The sequence below is a fragment of the Panthera leo genome, chromosome A2 (assembly GCF_018350215.1).
Source record: "Panthera leo isolate Ple1 chromosome A2, P.leo_Ple1_pat1.1, whole genome shotgun sequence".
NCBI classification, from domain to species: domain Eukaryota; kingdom Metazoa; phylum Chordata; class Mammalia; order Carnivora; family Felidae; genus Panthera; species Panthera leo.
The window spans coordinates 13,837,505-13,852,610 of record NC_056680.1 but is presented as its reverse complement, the minus strand read 5'-3'; the positions used below and the strand labels follow the sequence as shown (position 1 = coordinate 13,852,610).

The 15,106-nt window shown below is 61.4% G+C and overlaps 1 protein-coding gene across 1 annotated transcript; it reads left to right on the top strand.

Moving 5' to 3' along the window:
• The first annotated feature begins 3,168 nt into the window (after positions 1 to 3,168).
• LOC122214205 (cartilage oligomeric matrix protein) lies at positions 3,169 to 10,789 on the top strand. The gene is made up of 19 exons (XM_042928962.1): positions 3,169 to 3,262; positions 3,506 to 3,591; positions 3,998 to 4,049; positions 4,508 to 4,677; positions 5,367 to 5,504; positions 5,771 to 5,845; positions 5,942 to 6,100; positions 6,199 to 6,303; positions 6,392 to 6,499; positions 6,734 to 6,893; positions 7,467 to 7,585; positions 7,775 to 7,827; positions 7,930 to 8,111; positions 8,275 to 8,453; positions 8,565 to 8,613; positions 8,934 to 9,130; positions 9,756 to 9,928; positions 10,356 to 10,495; positions 10,585 to 10,789. The coding sequence occupies exons 1-19, from the start codon at positions 3,184 to 3,186 to the stop codon at positions 10,629 to 10,631; spliced, it is 2,271 nt and encodes a 756-aa protein (XP_042784896.1). The 5' UTR covers positions 3,169 to 3,183; the 3' UTR covers positions 10,632 to 10,789.
• The last annotated feature ends 4,317 nt before the right edge of the window (positions 10,790 to 15,106 follow it).

Here is a 15,106-nt window from a genome sequence, read left to right as displayed (position 1 = left end):
GGAAAATGTGAATAAGGACAATTTGAGGTATAAGTGACAGTGTATAAGTTCCATATTGTATAGCAAGGCTAATACCGCAGCCAGACGTCGGGCACACGGTAGCTCATTCAATTCTCTCAACAACGACCGCTCCCGTTTTATAAGCGAGGCACAGAGGGATCACGCAACTTGCCCGAAGTCACACAGCAAGGCTGTGCCCAGCCGACGTTTGAACCTAGACCATGTGTCCCCCAAGTCTGTCCTAAAGTACAGTGGTGGCAGTTATAACTATTATTAATAGTAATGATGTTCCACTAATGATAAGGAATAAGAACATGATATGCTAATCCTAGTAGGTAACTTCACGGCTCGCCAGCCCCTTCTCTCTCTGAACCGGGAGATCCCCAGGCTGTGACAAACAGAACAAAACACAGACAATCCCGGGGCGCCCGGGTGGCTCAGTCGGTTACGCGTCCAACTTCGGCTCAGGTCATGATCTCACGGTTCGTGAGTTCGAGCCCCACGTCGGGCTCTGTGCTGACAGTTCAGAGCCTGCTTCAGATTCTGTGTCTCCTCTCTGTTCCTCCCCAGCTTGGACTCTCTCTCTCTAGAAAATAAACACTAAACACACACACACACACACACACACACAATCCCAGTTCCCAGAGTCAGGGCATCCCAACCTTCTCTGCCAAGAATAGTCTGCCAGGGGTCCCAGATGGCTGTCATACAGACAGCCGCCAGCCCCTGAGCCCTGCCCAGGAAGAGCTGGGAGGGCTTCACGGAAGAGGGGGCATCAGAGCCCAGACTTGAAGGATGGAAGAAGGAGCCCAAGTGTCTTTTTTTTTTTTTAATGTTTATTTATTTCTTTTTGAGAGTGAGAGAGACAGAGAGAGACCGAGCATGAGTGGGTGAGGGGCAGAGAGAGGAGACACAGAATCCAAAGCAGGCTCCGGGCTCCGAGCTGTCAGCCCAGTGTCGGGTTCAAACTCGTGAACTGTGACAGCATGACCTGAGCCGAAAGTCTGCCGCTCAACCGACTGAGCCGCCCAGGCGCCCCCGGAAGGATGGAAGAAGGTATTTGGGGTCAGGGGGAGCAGTAGGTGCAAAGACTGGGAAGGACACGTAGAGAAAGTTATTCTGTAATGTGAGGCCGTGTGTGGTGCGCATGAGAGAAGGAGCCACTGCCGGACGGGGGATCTCAGGGTTGGTGAGATCCAGGAGGTAGGAGCACGAACCCAGACTGCTCGTCCCTGGGCCCCTGTTGTTTGATCTGCAGGCTGGGACATCCTCGGGACCTCTGCCTTTGCCGTTCCCCCTGCCCGGAATGCCCTTCCCCGCATTTCCCCGTGGCCTGGCCATGAACAAGGCCACGTGTGTCCAAGTCTCAGCCCCGTGCCCAGCCTGTGGCTTCCATGTGCTCTTGTCTCAGCTGCATGAGGCGCACGCAAGCCCACAGGCCCCGCCGGAGTTTGTGGTTTTCCCAAGAATTCCAGTGCCGGCCGGGAGCGGCCCCCAGGTGTGCTGGACGCCAAGGAAAACAGGAGGTGAGCTCATGGCCCGGCCGCAGGCAGCAGGCAAGGTGGGCACTGTCAGGGCACAGGCTTCACTAGAAATGCCCAGGTTGGGGCTGACTGTTCCCACCCAGCCTCCCCGCCAGGCCCGCTCCTCCTCCCTCACCCTCTGTGGCTCCCTATTGCCCTTGAAGACAGCCTGAGCTCCACACCGCTGGCACTGCATCCTCCTGAGCCCCCACATCTCTCCACCCTGAGATCATTCCTTGTAACAGACCAGACTCCTCTCTGTCTCGGAATCTCCACATATTCTGTTCTGCCTGGAATGCCTACCACCATTTTTTTTTTTTTTTTTTTTTTTTTGCCTGGCCATGTTCTCCTCACCTTCCTGGTCCCAGTTTAGCATTCCCTCCTCCTCGGAGAAGCCTACCCAGATTCCCCCCACACCGGGCTGGGTCCAGCACCTTGTTGGGGCTCCCACTGCTCTCTGTGTATCCCCATCACAGCTCTGGCCCCTTTGGGTGATTATGCAAGCAGCCTCCCCACCAACCTGGGCTCCCCTAGGGGAAGGGGCCCCCTCTGGCTTGTTCGTCCTGTGTCAAGAGTCCAGCGCAGGACGTGACACACGGTAGGTGTCCAGTGTGTGTTTGTGGAGTAAACAGATGTGTCTGAAACTCCCCCCTCCCCAAGCCACACGTGCTTCACTATGTCAGAACTGTCTTCACTTCGCTCTGCTGATCCGAGTCCTTCTTTTCCTTTAGGTTTCCCTTCCACCTCCTCCGGGAAGCCCTTGGTGACTTCTCTGGAACCTCCCAGGAGAACAGACCGGGCTATGACCCTGCTCTGATTTCACCCTTGCCCCTTGCGGTGGCCTTGGGCTAGCCACTTCCCCTCTCTGGGCCTCAGTGTTCTGGTCCATACGACCGAGGCTTTGAGCACTTGGAAAGCGGGTGGAGAGGGTTAACTCCAGAAAGTCGAAGTGTTTTGTAGCTCAGGAGCGAGGCTGAGCTGGGAGGGACGATTTTCCTGATTAGAAGTAATTTTTATTTTTATTACAGGCTGTTCCCACAGCAGCTGGAGCGGAGCTCGGAAGGTATGGCGAAGTCTCCGCAAACAGAAGTCCTGGCCACCCCCCTCAGACCTCCTCCAGCGGGAGCCCTTTAATTTGCGCACTCCTCTGCTGGGGATGGAAACAGGCACCGAGAGATGTCATTTGCCTCATTTTGAAGCAAGTGAAGAGGGAGTGGAGGGCCAGTCGGCCTGACTGAAAGCAGAGTCGGGGGTGGGGGTCCGAACTTTTAGCGTCTCTTGACCCGTTCCCCAGGTGTGAGCTGAGGGGAGCCGCCGTGCGGATTGCTTCGTACTCAGTTAGGTCCCAATCTTGGCATACAGCAGGCACTCAATAGAGAAGTGAGAGAGAGGGCTGGAGGGTGGTCCCACTTGACTCCCTGCCCTATCGACCCCTACCCCGGCTCCCCGTGACTCAGTTTCCCCGCCGTGTCCGGGTTCAGCAACACCGGGCGGGGCCTCGAACGCAGAGGCCAGCGCCATCTGTTTACCTTGCGGCTGGACGCTGGGCAGGGCCGCGGGTGGGCCGTCCCCGGAGCCGGCTGAGCCGCTGGGATAAATACGCCCCGCGGGCCTCGTGGGCAGCAGAGAGCGAGCTGCAGTCCAGCTCCCCGCCGCCGCCATGGTTCCTGCCGCCGCCTGCGTTCTCCTGCTCACCCTGGCAGCCCTCCGTGCGTCGGGCCAGGGCCAGATACAGATAGGTAAGCCGCCCCGTCCCCCACGCGTGGCCTCGACCCCCAACCCTACCGGAGGACCCGTGAGGCCTGGGGTCGCGGCTTCTTGGGGGCTCAGGGACTGCTCATCGGGGCATGCAGGTCGGAGAAACCAGGCAGCAGGGCGGACGCTCAAGGAATGAGGGAGTCCCAGGGCCCTGCTGCGGTAAGGACTGGTGTGGCGGGGGTCCCCAAACCCCGACGCCCCACCAGCGCCCCCTGTCGGCGCAGGTGCAGATCTGGGCCCGCAGATGCTTCGGGAACTTCAGGAAACCAACGCGGCTCTGCAGGATGTGCGGGAGCTGTTGCGGCAGCAGGTGCGGACCGGGGGCGGGGGGGGGGGGGGACGGAGAGTGCGGAGGAGGGGAGTGAGGCCTGGAAGAGGAGGAGAGGCAGGGGGATGGGAGAAGGAGGTGCCGGTGGAGATGGAGAGGATCGTGGGTACCAACATCCAGGGAGGAAGTTGTAGAAAAGAGGGAGAAGGGAGTCCCAGGGGTAGAAGGTTCCGCGGGAGATGCCAGGGGTCTGTGGAGGGGGGGGGGGGAGTCCCAAGGAAGGAAGAGAGGTGCTGGGAGGATAGGGAGTCCGAGGGGGTGGAAGGAGGGTCCGAGGGGAGTGGGTGGGTCTGTGGGAAGGGAGTCTGGGGGAGGGGAGAGGAGACTCAAGGGAGGAAAAGAGGGATGGGGCCTCGCTGACTACACCCCGTCTCCCCCTGCACCGCAGGTCAAGGAGATCACGTTTCTGAAAAACACAGTGATGGAGTGTGACGCGTGCGGTGAGCACAGCTGGGGCGGCAGAGGCGCGGCAGGCGGGGAGATCGAGAAGAATTGGGGAGACAAAGACGGAGACAGCGAAGGAAAGACCGGGAGGAAAAGGGACAGGAAGAGACGGAGGCTGCCAGATGGAGAGACTGGATGAGGGATGGAGAGAGACGAACAAGGAGGGGGAGACAGAGACTATGGGAAGGGAGAGGGGGACACACGAAAAGAAGCAGAGGCCGTGCGAGAGATGGAGGGAGATGCAGAGACGCTCTGGGAGAAGCAGAAAACTGATGCGCGCGGAGATGCAGAGACTGGAAAAGCCTAGCGGGCCTGGAGCGGGGTCCGGGGCGGGGTCGCAGAAAGCCCGGGATCTCGCCACGCCCCCAGGGGCGGCCCTCCAGGAAGGGGCGTGCTCCTGATAGACTCCGCCCCCGGGGCTGGGCCCTGACCCGCCCCACTTCACCACCCGCAGGGATGCAGCCAGCGCGCACCCCAGGTCTGAGCGTGCGGCCCCTCTCCCAGTGCGCGCCCGGCTTCTGCTACCCAGGCGTGGTTTGCACTCAGACGGCAAGCGGCGCGCGCTGTGGACCTTGCCCCGCGGGCTTCACCGGCAATGGCTCGCACTGTGTCGACGTCAACGAGGTGCGCCCGTCCCCCACCCCACCGAGGACCCCCCTATAACACCGGTCCCTACAACTACCGACGTCCCCAACGATTTCTTCCCCGGCTGAAAGTGCTCACCCGGAGGCCCTCTTCACCTCCGGGGGCGCCCGTGCGGACGACCCCCTTGACGCCGGGGCGGGGGGGCACTCATCCAGGCCACTTCCCTTACCACCAGTGACGCCGGTCCCGCCAACCCCCTCCGTAGCCAGTGACGGCCGCCCCGACCACTCTCCTACAGCCGAGAGTGGTCCGCCCCAAAGGCCCCCCTCACCTCCGGGGCTCGGAAGCCCCAACGACCCTCCCACCACCGCGAGGAGCCCGCTCGGACGACCCTCCTACGGCCGGGCACGCACGCCTCGACGGCCACTTCCCCCCTCTGCTGGGGACGCCCGCCCTCACAATTCCTTCCCCCGCCCTTGAGCACCCAGCCCATAGGCTCCCAGGAACAGCCCCTCTCTCTGCCAGGTCGCTCCCCTGCCCCCATCAAGGCGAAGTCGCGTCTGACCCCTGGAATAATGGCCTTTGCCCCACAAGCCCCCTCCCCCCTCCAAGTGCTGGCTAATGGCCCTTGAATTTCCTAAGTTCAAGCCCCCCAAATCTTGAGGCGCCGCTCTCGACGGGGCTCTCCTCCTGCGTCCTCTGACCCTCCGTGGCCTTTCCTCCCCCAGTGCAACGCGCATCCCTGCTTCCCGCGCGTCCGCTGCGTCAACACTAGCCCCGGCTTCCGCTGCGAGGCTTGCCCGCCCGGGTTCAGCGGCCCCGCCCACGAGGGCGTGGGGCTGGCCTTCGCCAAAGCCAACAAGCAGGTGAGGGCCGTGGAGGGGTGGGCTTCATCAGGGAAATGGTCCGCTAGCCTTGCGGCTATTTTCCTGCCCGGCTTCAGTGGGAAGGGGTGGAGCCCGGGCCCGGGGGCCCGGGGGATGGATGGAGGAAGGGTCCTCATCAAGATGGTGGAGGTTGGGGGAGGAATGTAGGTAGGGGAGAGGTAGGATGCAGAGGAGACGTGAACCGGGTGGGAGGTATGAGGGGTTTCTGCGCGGGGGCGGTGACCTCTGCGCTCCCTGCCATCCAGGTTTGCACGGACATTAACGAGTGTGAGACCGGACAGCATAACTGCGTCCCCAACTCCGTGTGCGTCAATACGCGGGTAAGGCACGGTAGGAGCGGGGAAGGATCGAGACACTGGGGGAGGGTGAGAAGTGGCAGGCAGCCCGAGCTCACTGCCCGCGCGGCCCGGGCCCAGGGCTCCTTCCAGTGCGGCCCTTGCCAGCCCGGCTTCGTGGGCGACCAGGCATCTGGCTGCCATCGGCGCTCACAGCGCTTCTGCCCCGACGGCACGCCCAGCCCGTGCCACGAGAAGGCCGACTGCATCCTGGAACGCGATGGCTCGAGGTCGTGCGTGGTGAGTGCGGGCGAGCAGAAACGACCTTGGCATGGGGTACGAGGGGGTGGGGTGGGTGGCGAACACGCCGGGGCACCTACTCACCACCCCACCCGCAGTGCGCCGTTGGCTGGGCCGGCAACGGCCTCGTCTGCGGCCGAGACACGGATTTGGACGGCTTCCCCGACGAGAAGCTGCGCTGCCCGGAACGCCAGTGCCGCAAGGTGGGCGGGGTCTGAAGGGCCAGAACGGCGCGGTGGTGGGCGGGGCTCCCTAGCCACGCTCCTCACGCCGGCTGTGCCCTCCCCCCAGGACAACTGCGTGACGGTGCCCAACTCAGGGCAAGAGGACGTGGATCGCGACGGCATCGGAGACGCCTGCGACCCGGATGCCGACGGGGACGGGGTCCTCAACGAGCAGGTGGGGCCAAACGTCGGGGCCTAGGTTAGGCAAGGTGGGGCTGTGGCTTGGGTGAGGGAAGTGGCCTCAGAGGATGTGGACTGGGGCGGGGGGGGGGGGGGCGGGGTCCAGGAAGGATGCCCGCTGCTCTGCGGAGGAGGCGGGGCCTCGGAGCTGGTCTGGTCTGGGCAGTGACATTTGCCCCTCCAGGCCTGACCGGCCCCCCCTCCCCCCGTAATCGGCCCTGTCCCCCAGGACAACTGTAAACTGGTGCGGAACCCAGACCAGCGCAATGCGGACGGCGATAAGTGGGGTGATGCGTGCGACAACTGCCGGTCCCAGAAGAACGATGACCAAAAGGACACAGATCAGGACGGCAAAGGCGACGCCTGCGACGACGACATCGACGGCGACCGTGAGAGCAGCAGAAGGGAGGGGGGGAGGGAAGGGCAAGCACCGAGGGGCGCGGCTTGCCTGAGGGCGGAGCTCGGCTAGTTTTTGAAGCTGCTGCGGGTGAGCTCGGTCCAGGGCTCCAGGGACCACGGACTGTGCTCCTGCGGGCAGAAAAATAAGGCTGGGACACGACGCGAAGGGGCAGCGGCAGGAACATTTGGAGGAGGGGAGGGCGGCCCTGTGTCAGATGCTGCAAGGAGTTAAGTAGTTGAACAGAGACGTGAGCCTGCAGTTTAGGGCCAGGGAGGTGCCAGTTTTATACCTGGGGCAGACACTCAGTATGGTGCATTCCCAGTGCCAGCGGAGGGTCCAGCTGAGCTTCCTCTGTGAGTGAGAGCCGGTCCCTTCGCCCGCCGTCCATCAAGTCTCTGAGGCTTGGGCCAATGCCCTACTTGATTTAACTTTGTAGCGCTGGGAGCCCCGAGAGGCGCACGACTGTGTCCCAGGCTAGCCCCAGGTTTGCTGCTGCCTTGCCGAAGTTAGCCTGGTCCCGCCCCCAACCTGGGATCCTGTGCTGTCCCCCTGCTTCTCGCAGGGATCCGAAATACGGTGGACAACTGCCCAAGGGTGCCGAACTCAGACCAGAAGGACAGCGATGGTGATGGTGTAGGGGATGCCTGTGACAACTGCCCCCAGAAGAGCAACGCAGACCAGGTGAGTGCCGGAGGCACCCCAGCTGGGTCAGATCCCTGAGGTGAGCTCCAGACTAGTTAAGGAGACTGAAGCGCCGTCTAAGCATGGTTCCTTGGGGTCAGGAGGACCTTGGTTCTGGAACTTGGGGTCGGTGGGAGGCTTCTGAATTCCTCTGCCTTGATTTCGGACTCCTGCATCCACCTTCCCTAGAGTGATGTGGACCACGACTTTGTGGGAGACGCTTGCGACAGCGACCAAGACCAGTAAGGAGGCCATCTGGGGTGGGGTGGGGACTGAGGGTGGGCAACCCCGACGCAGCCCTCTGGGAAATCTCACTGTCTCTCTGTCCCACCCACCAATTCTAGGGATGGGGATGGGCACCAGGACTCACGGGACAACTGCCCTACAGTACCAAATAGTGCCCAGCAGGATTCAGATCACGATGGCCAGGGTGACGCCTGCGACGAGGATGATGACAACGACGGGGTCCCTGACAGTCGGGACAACTGCCGCCTGGTGCCCAACCCAAATCAGGAAGATGTAGACCGTAAGGGCAGGGGGCAGGGCCTGTGGTGGGTTAGAGGCTGTTGTAGAGACCTTGGCACGTATGGGAGGGGCTGGGACGTGGTATGGGCGGGACCTATAGCAGATGTGGGCGTGACTAGGCCCTGGGCGGGGCTGGCGCTGACTCCACCACGGGGGTCTCTCAGGGGACGGAGTGGGCGACGTGTGCCAGGGCGACTTCGACGCGGACAAAGTGGTGGACAAGATCGATGTGTGTCCGGAGAACGCCGAGGTCACCCTCACTGACTTCCGGGCCTTCCAGACGGTCGTGCTGGACCCCGAAGGCGACGCTCAGATAGATCCCAACTGGGTGGTGCTCAACCAGGTGGGGACAGGGACCCCGCGGAAGGTGGTGGGATTGGGTCCTAAGCTGGGGGCGGGGGAACCGAGGACCCATGCAGCAGACCTGAGGCCCTTCTTCCCTTGATCCCATCAGGGTATGGAGATCGTGCAGACGATGAACAGCGACCCTGGCCTGGCTGTGGGTGAGACAGGGAGAGGGGTCCAGGCCATACAGCTAGCCGAATAGGGGGCGGGGCCAGGGGCGGGTCTGAAGTTAGGAAAGGCGGAGCCAGGTTGAATCTGGGCTCTGGGGTCCAACAGTTCTGGACTCTGAAAGAGCGTGACCCAAGGCATGTCACAGGCCCAGGGATGTGGTCATGGCTGGACTCGGCCGGTAGGGATGGGGCGGGTATATGGGTGGGGATCTGGGCCTAGGGGCAAGTTGGACTCCAGAGGGGCGGGGGCGGGGGGGGGAGGCAGGGCCCCAATGGGGAGAGCCCCACTGCTCCCTTCTCTTCCCCAGGTTACACGGCCTTCAATGGCGTGGACTTTGAAGGCACGTTCCACGTGAACACGGTCACGGATGACGACTACGCAGGCTTCATCTTTGGCTACCAGGACAGCTCCAGCTTTTATGTGGTTATGTGGAAGCAGATGGAACAGACATACTGGCAGGCGAATCCTTTCCGTGCAGTGGCTGAACCCGGCATTCAGCTCAAGGTGTCCGCGGCCCTGCCTGACCTCCCTCAGTCCCTGAGCTCTCTAGGAGGCCCCAAATCCTCCCAAGGTCTCCCAAAGCCTTTACAGCCCCCTAGCATCATCCTGTGGACCTTAGAGTCCTTTCAGCACCCCCTGGATTCCTACAGGCCCTCAAACACTCCCCTAGGGCCCCCAAACTTCCTTCGGGCCCCGAAACCTCACGGAGCCCTAAACTTCCCCTCAGGGTCCAAATCCTCCTGCAGAACCCCTAGACCCCAGTAAGTCACTGAAACCCTCCAGCAAATTCCCCAAATCCTGTAGAGCCCAGTTTATCCCATGGACACCCAAAACTTTCTATGGGTCACTAAGTCATCTCGCAGACCCCTCCAAATCCTGTCAGACTCCAAACCTGTCCGCGGACTCCCAAATCCTCACGTGAGCTCCCAGACCATCCCTGCCCCCCCCCCCAAATACCCGACCTGCAAATCTCCACGTGGCCCCCAAGAAGGCTTCCTTGCAGGTATCCCATCCAGGCACCTGAGAGCCTCCCACCACTGCCAAAACCCGTCCCACCAGGCAGGGTTCTGCAGGGCTCCGATAGGCTGTGCAGTCTCTGACTCTGTTCCCCTGTCCCTGGGCATGGCAGGCTGTGAAGTCCTCCACAGGCCCCGGGGAGCAGCTGCGGAATGCACTCTGGCACACAGGGGACACAGCATCGCAGGTGCGGCTGCTGTGGAAGGACCCCCGCAACGTGGGTTGGAAGGACAAGACGTCCTACCGCTGGTTCCTGCAGCACCGGCCTCAAGTGGGCTACATCAGGTGGGGACCTCGCCCCTTGCCAGTGGACCAGAAGTCCCTTGCTCTGTCCTGGCTCCTGGAGGTTCAGGGGACCTCGGTACCCTTACCTGTAAAATGGGAATGATACGGGCAGGTAGAATTAGCTGTGTTTGGCTCTGGGACATGACACTTCTCCTAGGACGCAGGACACAGCAGGTCCTCAGACGGTGGGGTCCTACTGTGTTTCTCAGTCCCCACTGCACTGCCAGGAAGTCCATCCTGTCACGCAGGGAAGCTGAGGCCCAGGTCAGAAGCCCCACCTGCCCTGAGAGTGGCCCAGGCAGGGGGGGGGGGACACACGGCCTCCACTCCCAGAGAGGAGGGGACTCGTCTTCCAGGGCAGACGCCAAGGCCTCAGAGGGGAGGGCCTAGCCCAGGGCCCCACCTCGCTGTCCCATCCTCCCCCCAGAGTGCGGTTCTACGAGGGCCCTGAGCTGGTGGCTGATAGCAACGTGGTCCTGGACACGACCATGAGGGGTGGCCGCCTGGGGGTCTTTTGCTTCTCCCAAGAGAACATCATCTGGGCCAATCTGCGTTACCGCTGCAATGGTGAGGGGAGAGCCCTGCTTGGGGGGCGGGGGTGGGAGTCCATCCTGCCCAACCTCACCCCCTCTCACTCGCTGGCCCTTTCTCCACAGACACCATCCCTGAGGACTACGAGACTCAGAGGCTGCTGCAGGCCTAGGGACGGGCGTGGGGACCCACTGCTGGAGGAAGGTCACCCCCAGGGCTGCCCTCAGCACGCCAAGCAGGGAGCTCAGTGCCCGGCTCCGAGGGGTGGCTGGACTGGGGGAGGGAAGGCTGAGGGGCTCAGAGAGGACGAAATAAAGTGTGTGCGGTGGAGTGGCTGGCTGTGGTCTCTGCTTCAGAGAGATCGTGGGGTGGGGCCCGGAAAGGCTGGGCCAGGGACCCCAGACCTGCTAATGACTACCCGTCCCCTTGCCCCGAGTGGCTGGGGACCAGCGGCCTGACTAGGAGTGTCCAACACTGACTGGGGAGGCCCCGGGCCTGCCACTGCATCCTACCCACTTGAGGTCACAGGGCTGGATCCCCACCACTGAGTGCCTGCCCCCAGGATCCTGGGGTCCTTCCCCTTCCAGGCAATAGGCCCAACTAGCTGGCTAGGGGTCGGGGTGAGGGGCTCACACCTGGGTGTCCACGTTCATGTGTGTGTGTGTGTGTGTGTGTGTGTGTGTGTGTGGCGGGGGGCCTGTGTGTGGCTCCCACTTGATATACCTACTGGCCCACGTTCCATCCCCAGTGTAGGGGAAGGGGCAGGAAAAAAGGAGAGGAGGCAGGGACGAAAACATTGGATTTTTATTATGTTTCATTACAAAGGATGCAAAGGTACAAAGACAAAAGCGTCCACGCCAGAGAGGATGGGCAGGGGCCGGCCGAGTGCGCCCTGAGCCGCCCGCCCCCACCCACCGTGGGCACCCAACCCACGGCCCACGGACATCCACAGCAGAGTGTACATGCTGGGGGCAGGGGCAGAGCCAGCCTGGGGACAGAGGGAAACAGGTGGAGCAGGGCTTGGACCGGCAGGTTTGCATATATCAGTGGTGCCGCCCAGCCCCTTGGGGGGCAGTTTCCTATGGGGGGGGGGCACAGCGGGGCCAGTGGACCTTGGCTGCCAAAGCCCTCCCTCTCAGGGACTGGTGGCAAAGGCCACAGCTGTGTCCACTTGTCCCGAGTGGACAAGAGGTCGGAAGTGATGGGCTAGGATGGGCTGGGCATTGATTGGCCCCAGAGTCCAGAGCCCTGCGAGATGGGGGCAACACCACGCCCTGCATGTGCCACATGTCCCTGGCATCTTGGGACGGGGTGTTGAGGGCTGGCCAAGAGGGCGGGTGGAAAGAACTATTTGGAGCCAGCATCACTCTCATGTCCAGACCTTAGCCCCCACCCTGTCGGGGAGGACCCTGAGGCCCGAGACCCATGGGTCTGAGTCAGTGACAAGAGGGAAACTGAGGCCCAGGTCACAAGGGTCTTTTTCTCACCGCCGCCCCGCCCCCACCCCCACCCCCCGCCAATGCCTTTGAAGAGTATCCCAGCGCCCAGGCCTGGGGATACAGGTTACCCCATCTCCCTCTCCTGGGAGTGGCCACTTTGGAGAGAATGTGTCTGTGGCCAGTTGCCTGTGGCTAAGGGTTATGAAAGGGCCCTGAGCCCCACCCAACCAGGAACCTTGGAGGCCAAAGGCCAAGAGAAACCAAGGAGAGTCAGCTCAGGCTGAGATGGTAGGGCAGGGCCTGACGGAGGAGTGTTCCAGGAACCCCTAGTCACACACTGTGAGACCCCCAGAAGGTGGAGGCACAGGTCCCAAGGAGAACGGGAGCAGAAACAGACCTAGCTGCCCGCTCACCCCGGGCAGGCCTCCAGCAGTGGGGGGAGGCGCACAGTCCTCCCCACAGTTCTGCAAACCAAGTGGGAAGGGCTCAGGGGGCCACAGCTCCCTCTCCTGGAGCATCACCTGCAGGGGTGATGGGTCAAGACCAGGGGCACCGGACACCCTTGACCTTGTGGCCCCCCCTACCCTACCCCCACAATGAGAGCCTCTGTGGCCTCTACCTAAAGGTCCATCAGAACCCAGTGAGGGTGGTGGGTGCAGGTGCTGCTCTGTCAGGACTGGGGGTGGGGAGTGGAGGGCTCCCCAATAACCGCCAGGCCTTACCACACCCAGACTGTACCTAGGAGTGGGGATGCTTTCTTTGGAAATGCAGAAAACCCAGAATCCAGATGGGGCTGGGAGTTTGGAAGGATGCTTGGTTATGAACCAGCTCAGGGTCGGCTGAGATGTGGAGGTCTGGGGAGGGGGCACGTTCCCATGTGTCCTCGGCTGCCCTGGGGGCCCCTCTAAGGATAGTCCCTCATGGGGGCTCATTGGGCCCAGGATGCTGGACGGTGGGGAAGGCAGTCTCTACTGCTTGAGCCCCACTCAGCCCCCCGGAGACCCGACGCCTGCTCCCATCCTGACCAGGCCACAGCTAGCACCTGGCATACAGCTCAAAAACTGGACACCCACCGCTGGACATACGGATGGACACAGAGCCTCTCACCCTCCACGTGGGGGTCTCAGAGTGTTCGACGTCCATTCTCATCTGCCCCACTCTGACACACGGGCCTCACAACAGGGCCCACTTGGCTAGGCATCCTCCGGGGAGCTCAGCCACCCAAAGAAATCATGCCAAACACACAGACATCAGAACCCTCCTTTCCCAGCCCCCCAAAACCCACAAGTAGACAAGAGCAGAAAGAGGCTGCAAAGGCCAGCCTGAGTGTCTCAGGACCCCTGTGCTCAGTGCACACCCTTGGGGCAGGCAGGTGGCTCAGAAGCCAGCAGGGAGGTCTGGGTGGAGGTGCTGCTGGGGAAAGGCCCCAAACACACACGGCTGCCCTCCCCTTAGGCCTTGCTAGTCCCAGGGAGTCCTATGGACAGCAATGGCAGGGGGGACTGGACCCACCACAATTAGGGCTCCTTCTCTGGCTTATCCCCCACAGGAGAGTGTAGACAGTTTTTGGGTACTGTCAGCTGTGGCCCCTGAATTTTGCTAAAGGGTCAACTTGCCCCCTGAGCTTTCCACTGAGGGTCTCAGGGCCTCTTGCCCCAAGGGGCGGCCCCACCCCACCCCCACCGCTTCCTGCCCAGAAGTATGTCAGAAGGAAGCAGGGCATGTGAGGAGAATGGCGGGGGTGGGGGGAATGCGGGATGCCCCGAAGAGTGCTGCCTGTCTTCTCCCTGGTAAGGACATAGTGGAGGAGGAGGTTGGCATGGGTACCTGTGACAGGGAACACGATCCCGACAAGACCCCTTCTCCTCCCCCACATCAGCCCTGGACACTGTGTGTGGGGGGTGACTTTGATGGGTGGTGGCATAAACCCTCTTCTCTGAAGGACACAGAGAGGGGCTGACCCCGGGCTCTACTTTGGCCCACAAGCCTCTGTGGGGGTAATAAACTCATTGCCCTGGGGGCTTGGAGGACAGAGGGTAAACTGAGGCAGGTGGGAACACACTGTTCGGTTTGTGTTCCTGGGGCAGAAATTCGCACAGCTGTAGGGGACTGAAATCAGGAGCACTCAGGGGGCAGCAGTGGGGGGACAGACAGGCCTAGCCTCTGACTTCATGTGGGCTGAGCATCCAGGCCTGTCCAGAACGAGCGAGCGAGGACACAGGCGGCGGGGTCTATATACAATATTCAGGGGCCCCGGCCCACCCCTCACGGCGCAGCTCGCCTGAAATCACAGTATTTTCACATCACAAGTTAAAGGGCTGGTTCCCTTAGGCTGTCCTGTTTCAGGAAGTCTTGGCAATTCAAGAATATTTAGTAGAGAAGCAATATTTAAGAAATAAACAAAATCCCCTGTTGCAGACCTCAGGAGGCCTGCCCAGGCCCAGGCAGGGGTATGAACCCTTTGAGGACACAGGGATGCCTGGCCACTGGCTCCTGGCTGGGACCCCCTCCCTGGGAAAACTGCACCTATGCCCCTCATGAGCCGAAGTGGCCATGTAAATACAATGTCGCCTGTGCCCCTGGCCAAGAGGATGCTGGAAACAGGCTGCAGGGGTGGACACCCTCCCTCTCCTGCCCATCTGCACTGAGAACTGGGTGCCGGGCAGACAGGAAATACGGGCTGACGAGGCTCCCACATGGGGTCCACGATGCCTTGTTTGAAAATTGCATCCAGGAAGGTTTATAATTTTATTAAGGCCATTTTTTAAAAAAGTTCTACATACAAGTCTAATGGTAATCAAACTCTTCTATGTACATGTAGTTTTCTTAAAAAAAAAAAAAAAAAAAAAAAAAAGTCTCACTCTTTGCTCCCAGCCCCTACCTCAGTAAGAGGCTGGGCCCTTGACCTGGACGGACTAACCCGGACTAACCCCGTGTCCCTTAGCCCAGACGAGGGTATCAGGGGCCAAATGACTGAGGAGGGGGCCTTCTTACACCTGTGGCAGCCCAGTCACTTGGCCACGTGCTAACAGCCCGGCCCAGGAACAAGAGAGATGGATGTCATTAGATCAAATCTGGCTCCCACGGACAGAGGCAAGGGCTCTTGAGACCCAGAGGCAGTGGCTGCGACGCCACAGAGAAGAATCACACCGAGCAGAAGGTGTGGGCCCGGCCTGCAGGCCAAGGAGCCAGCAAGAGCTCAGGATGC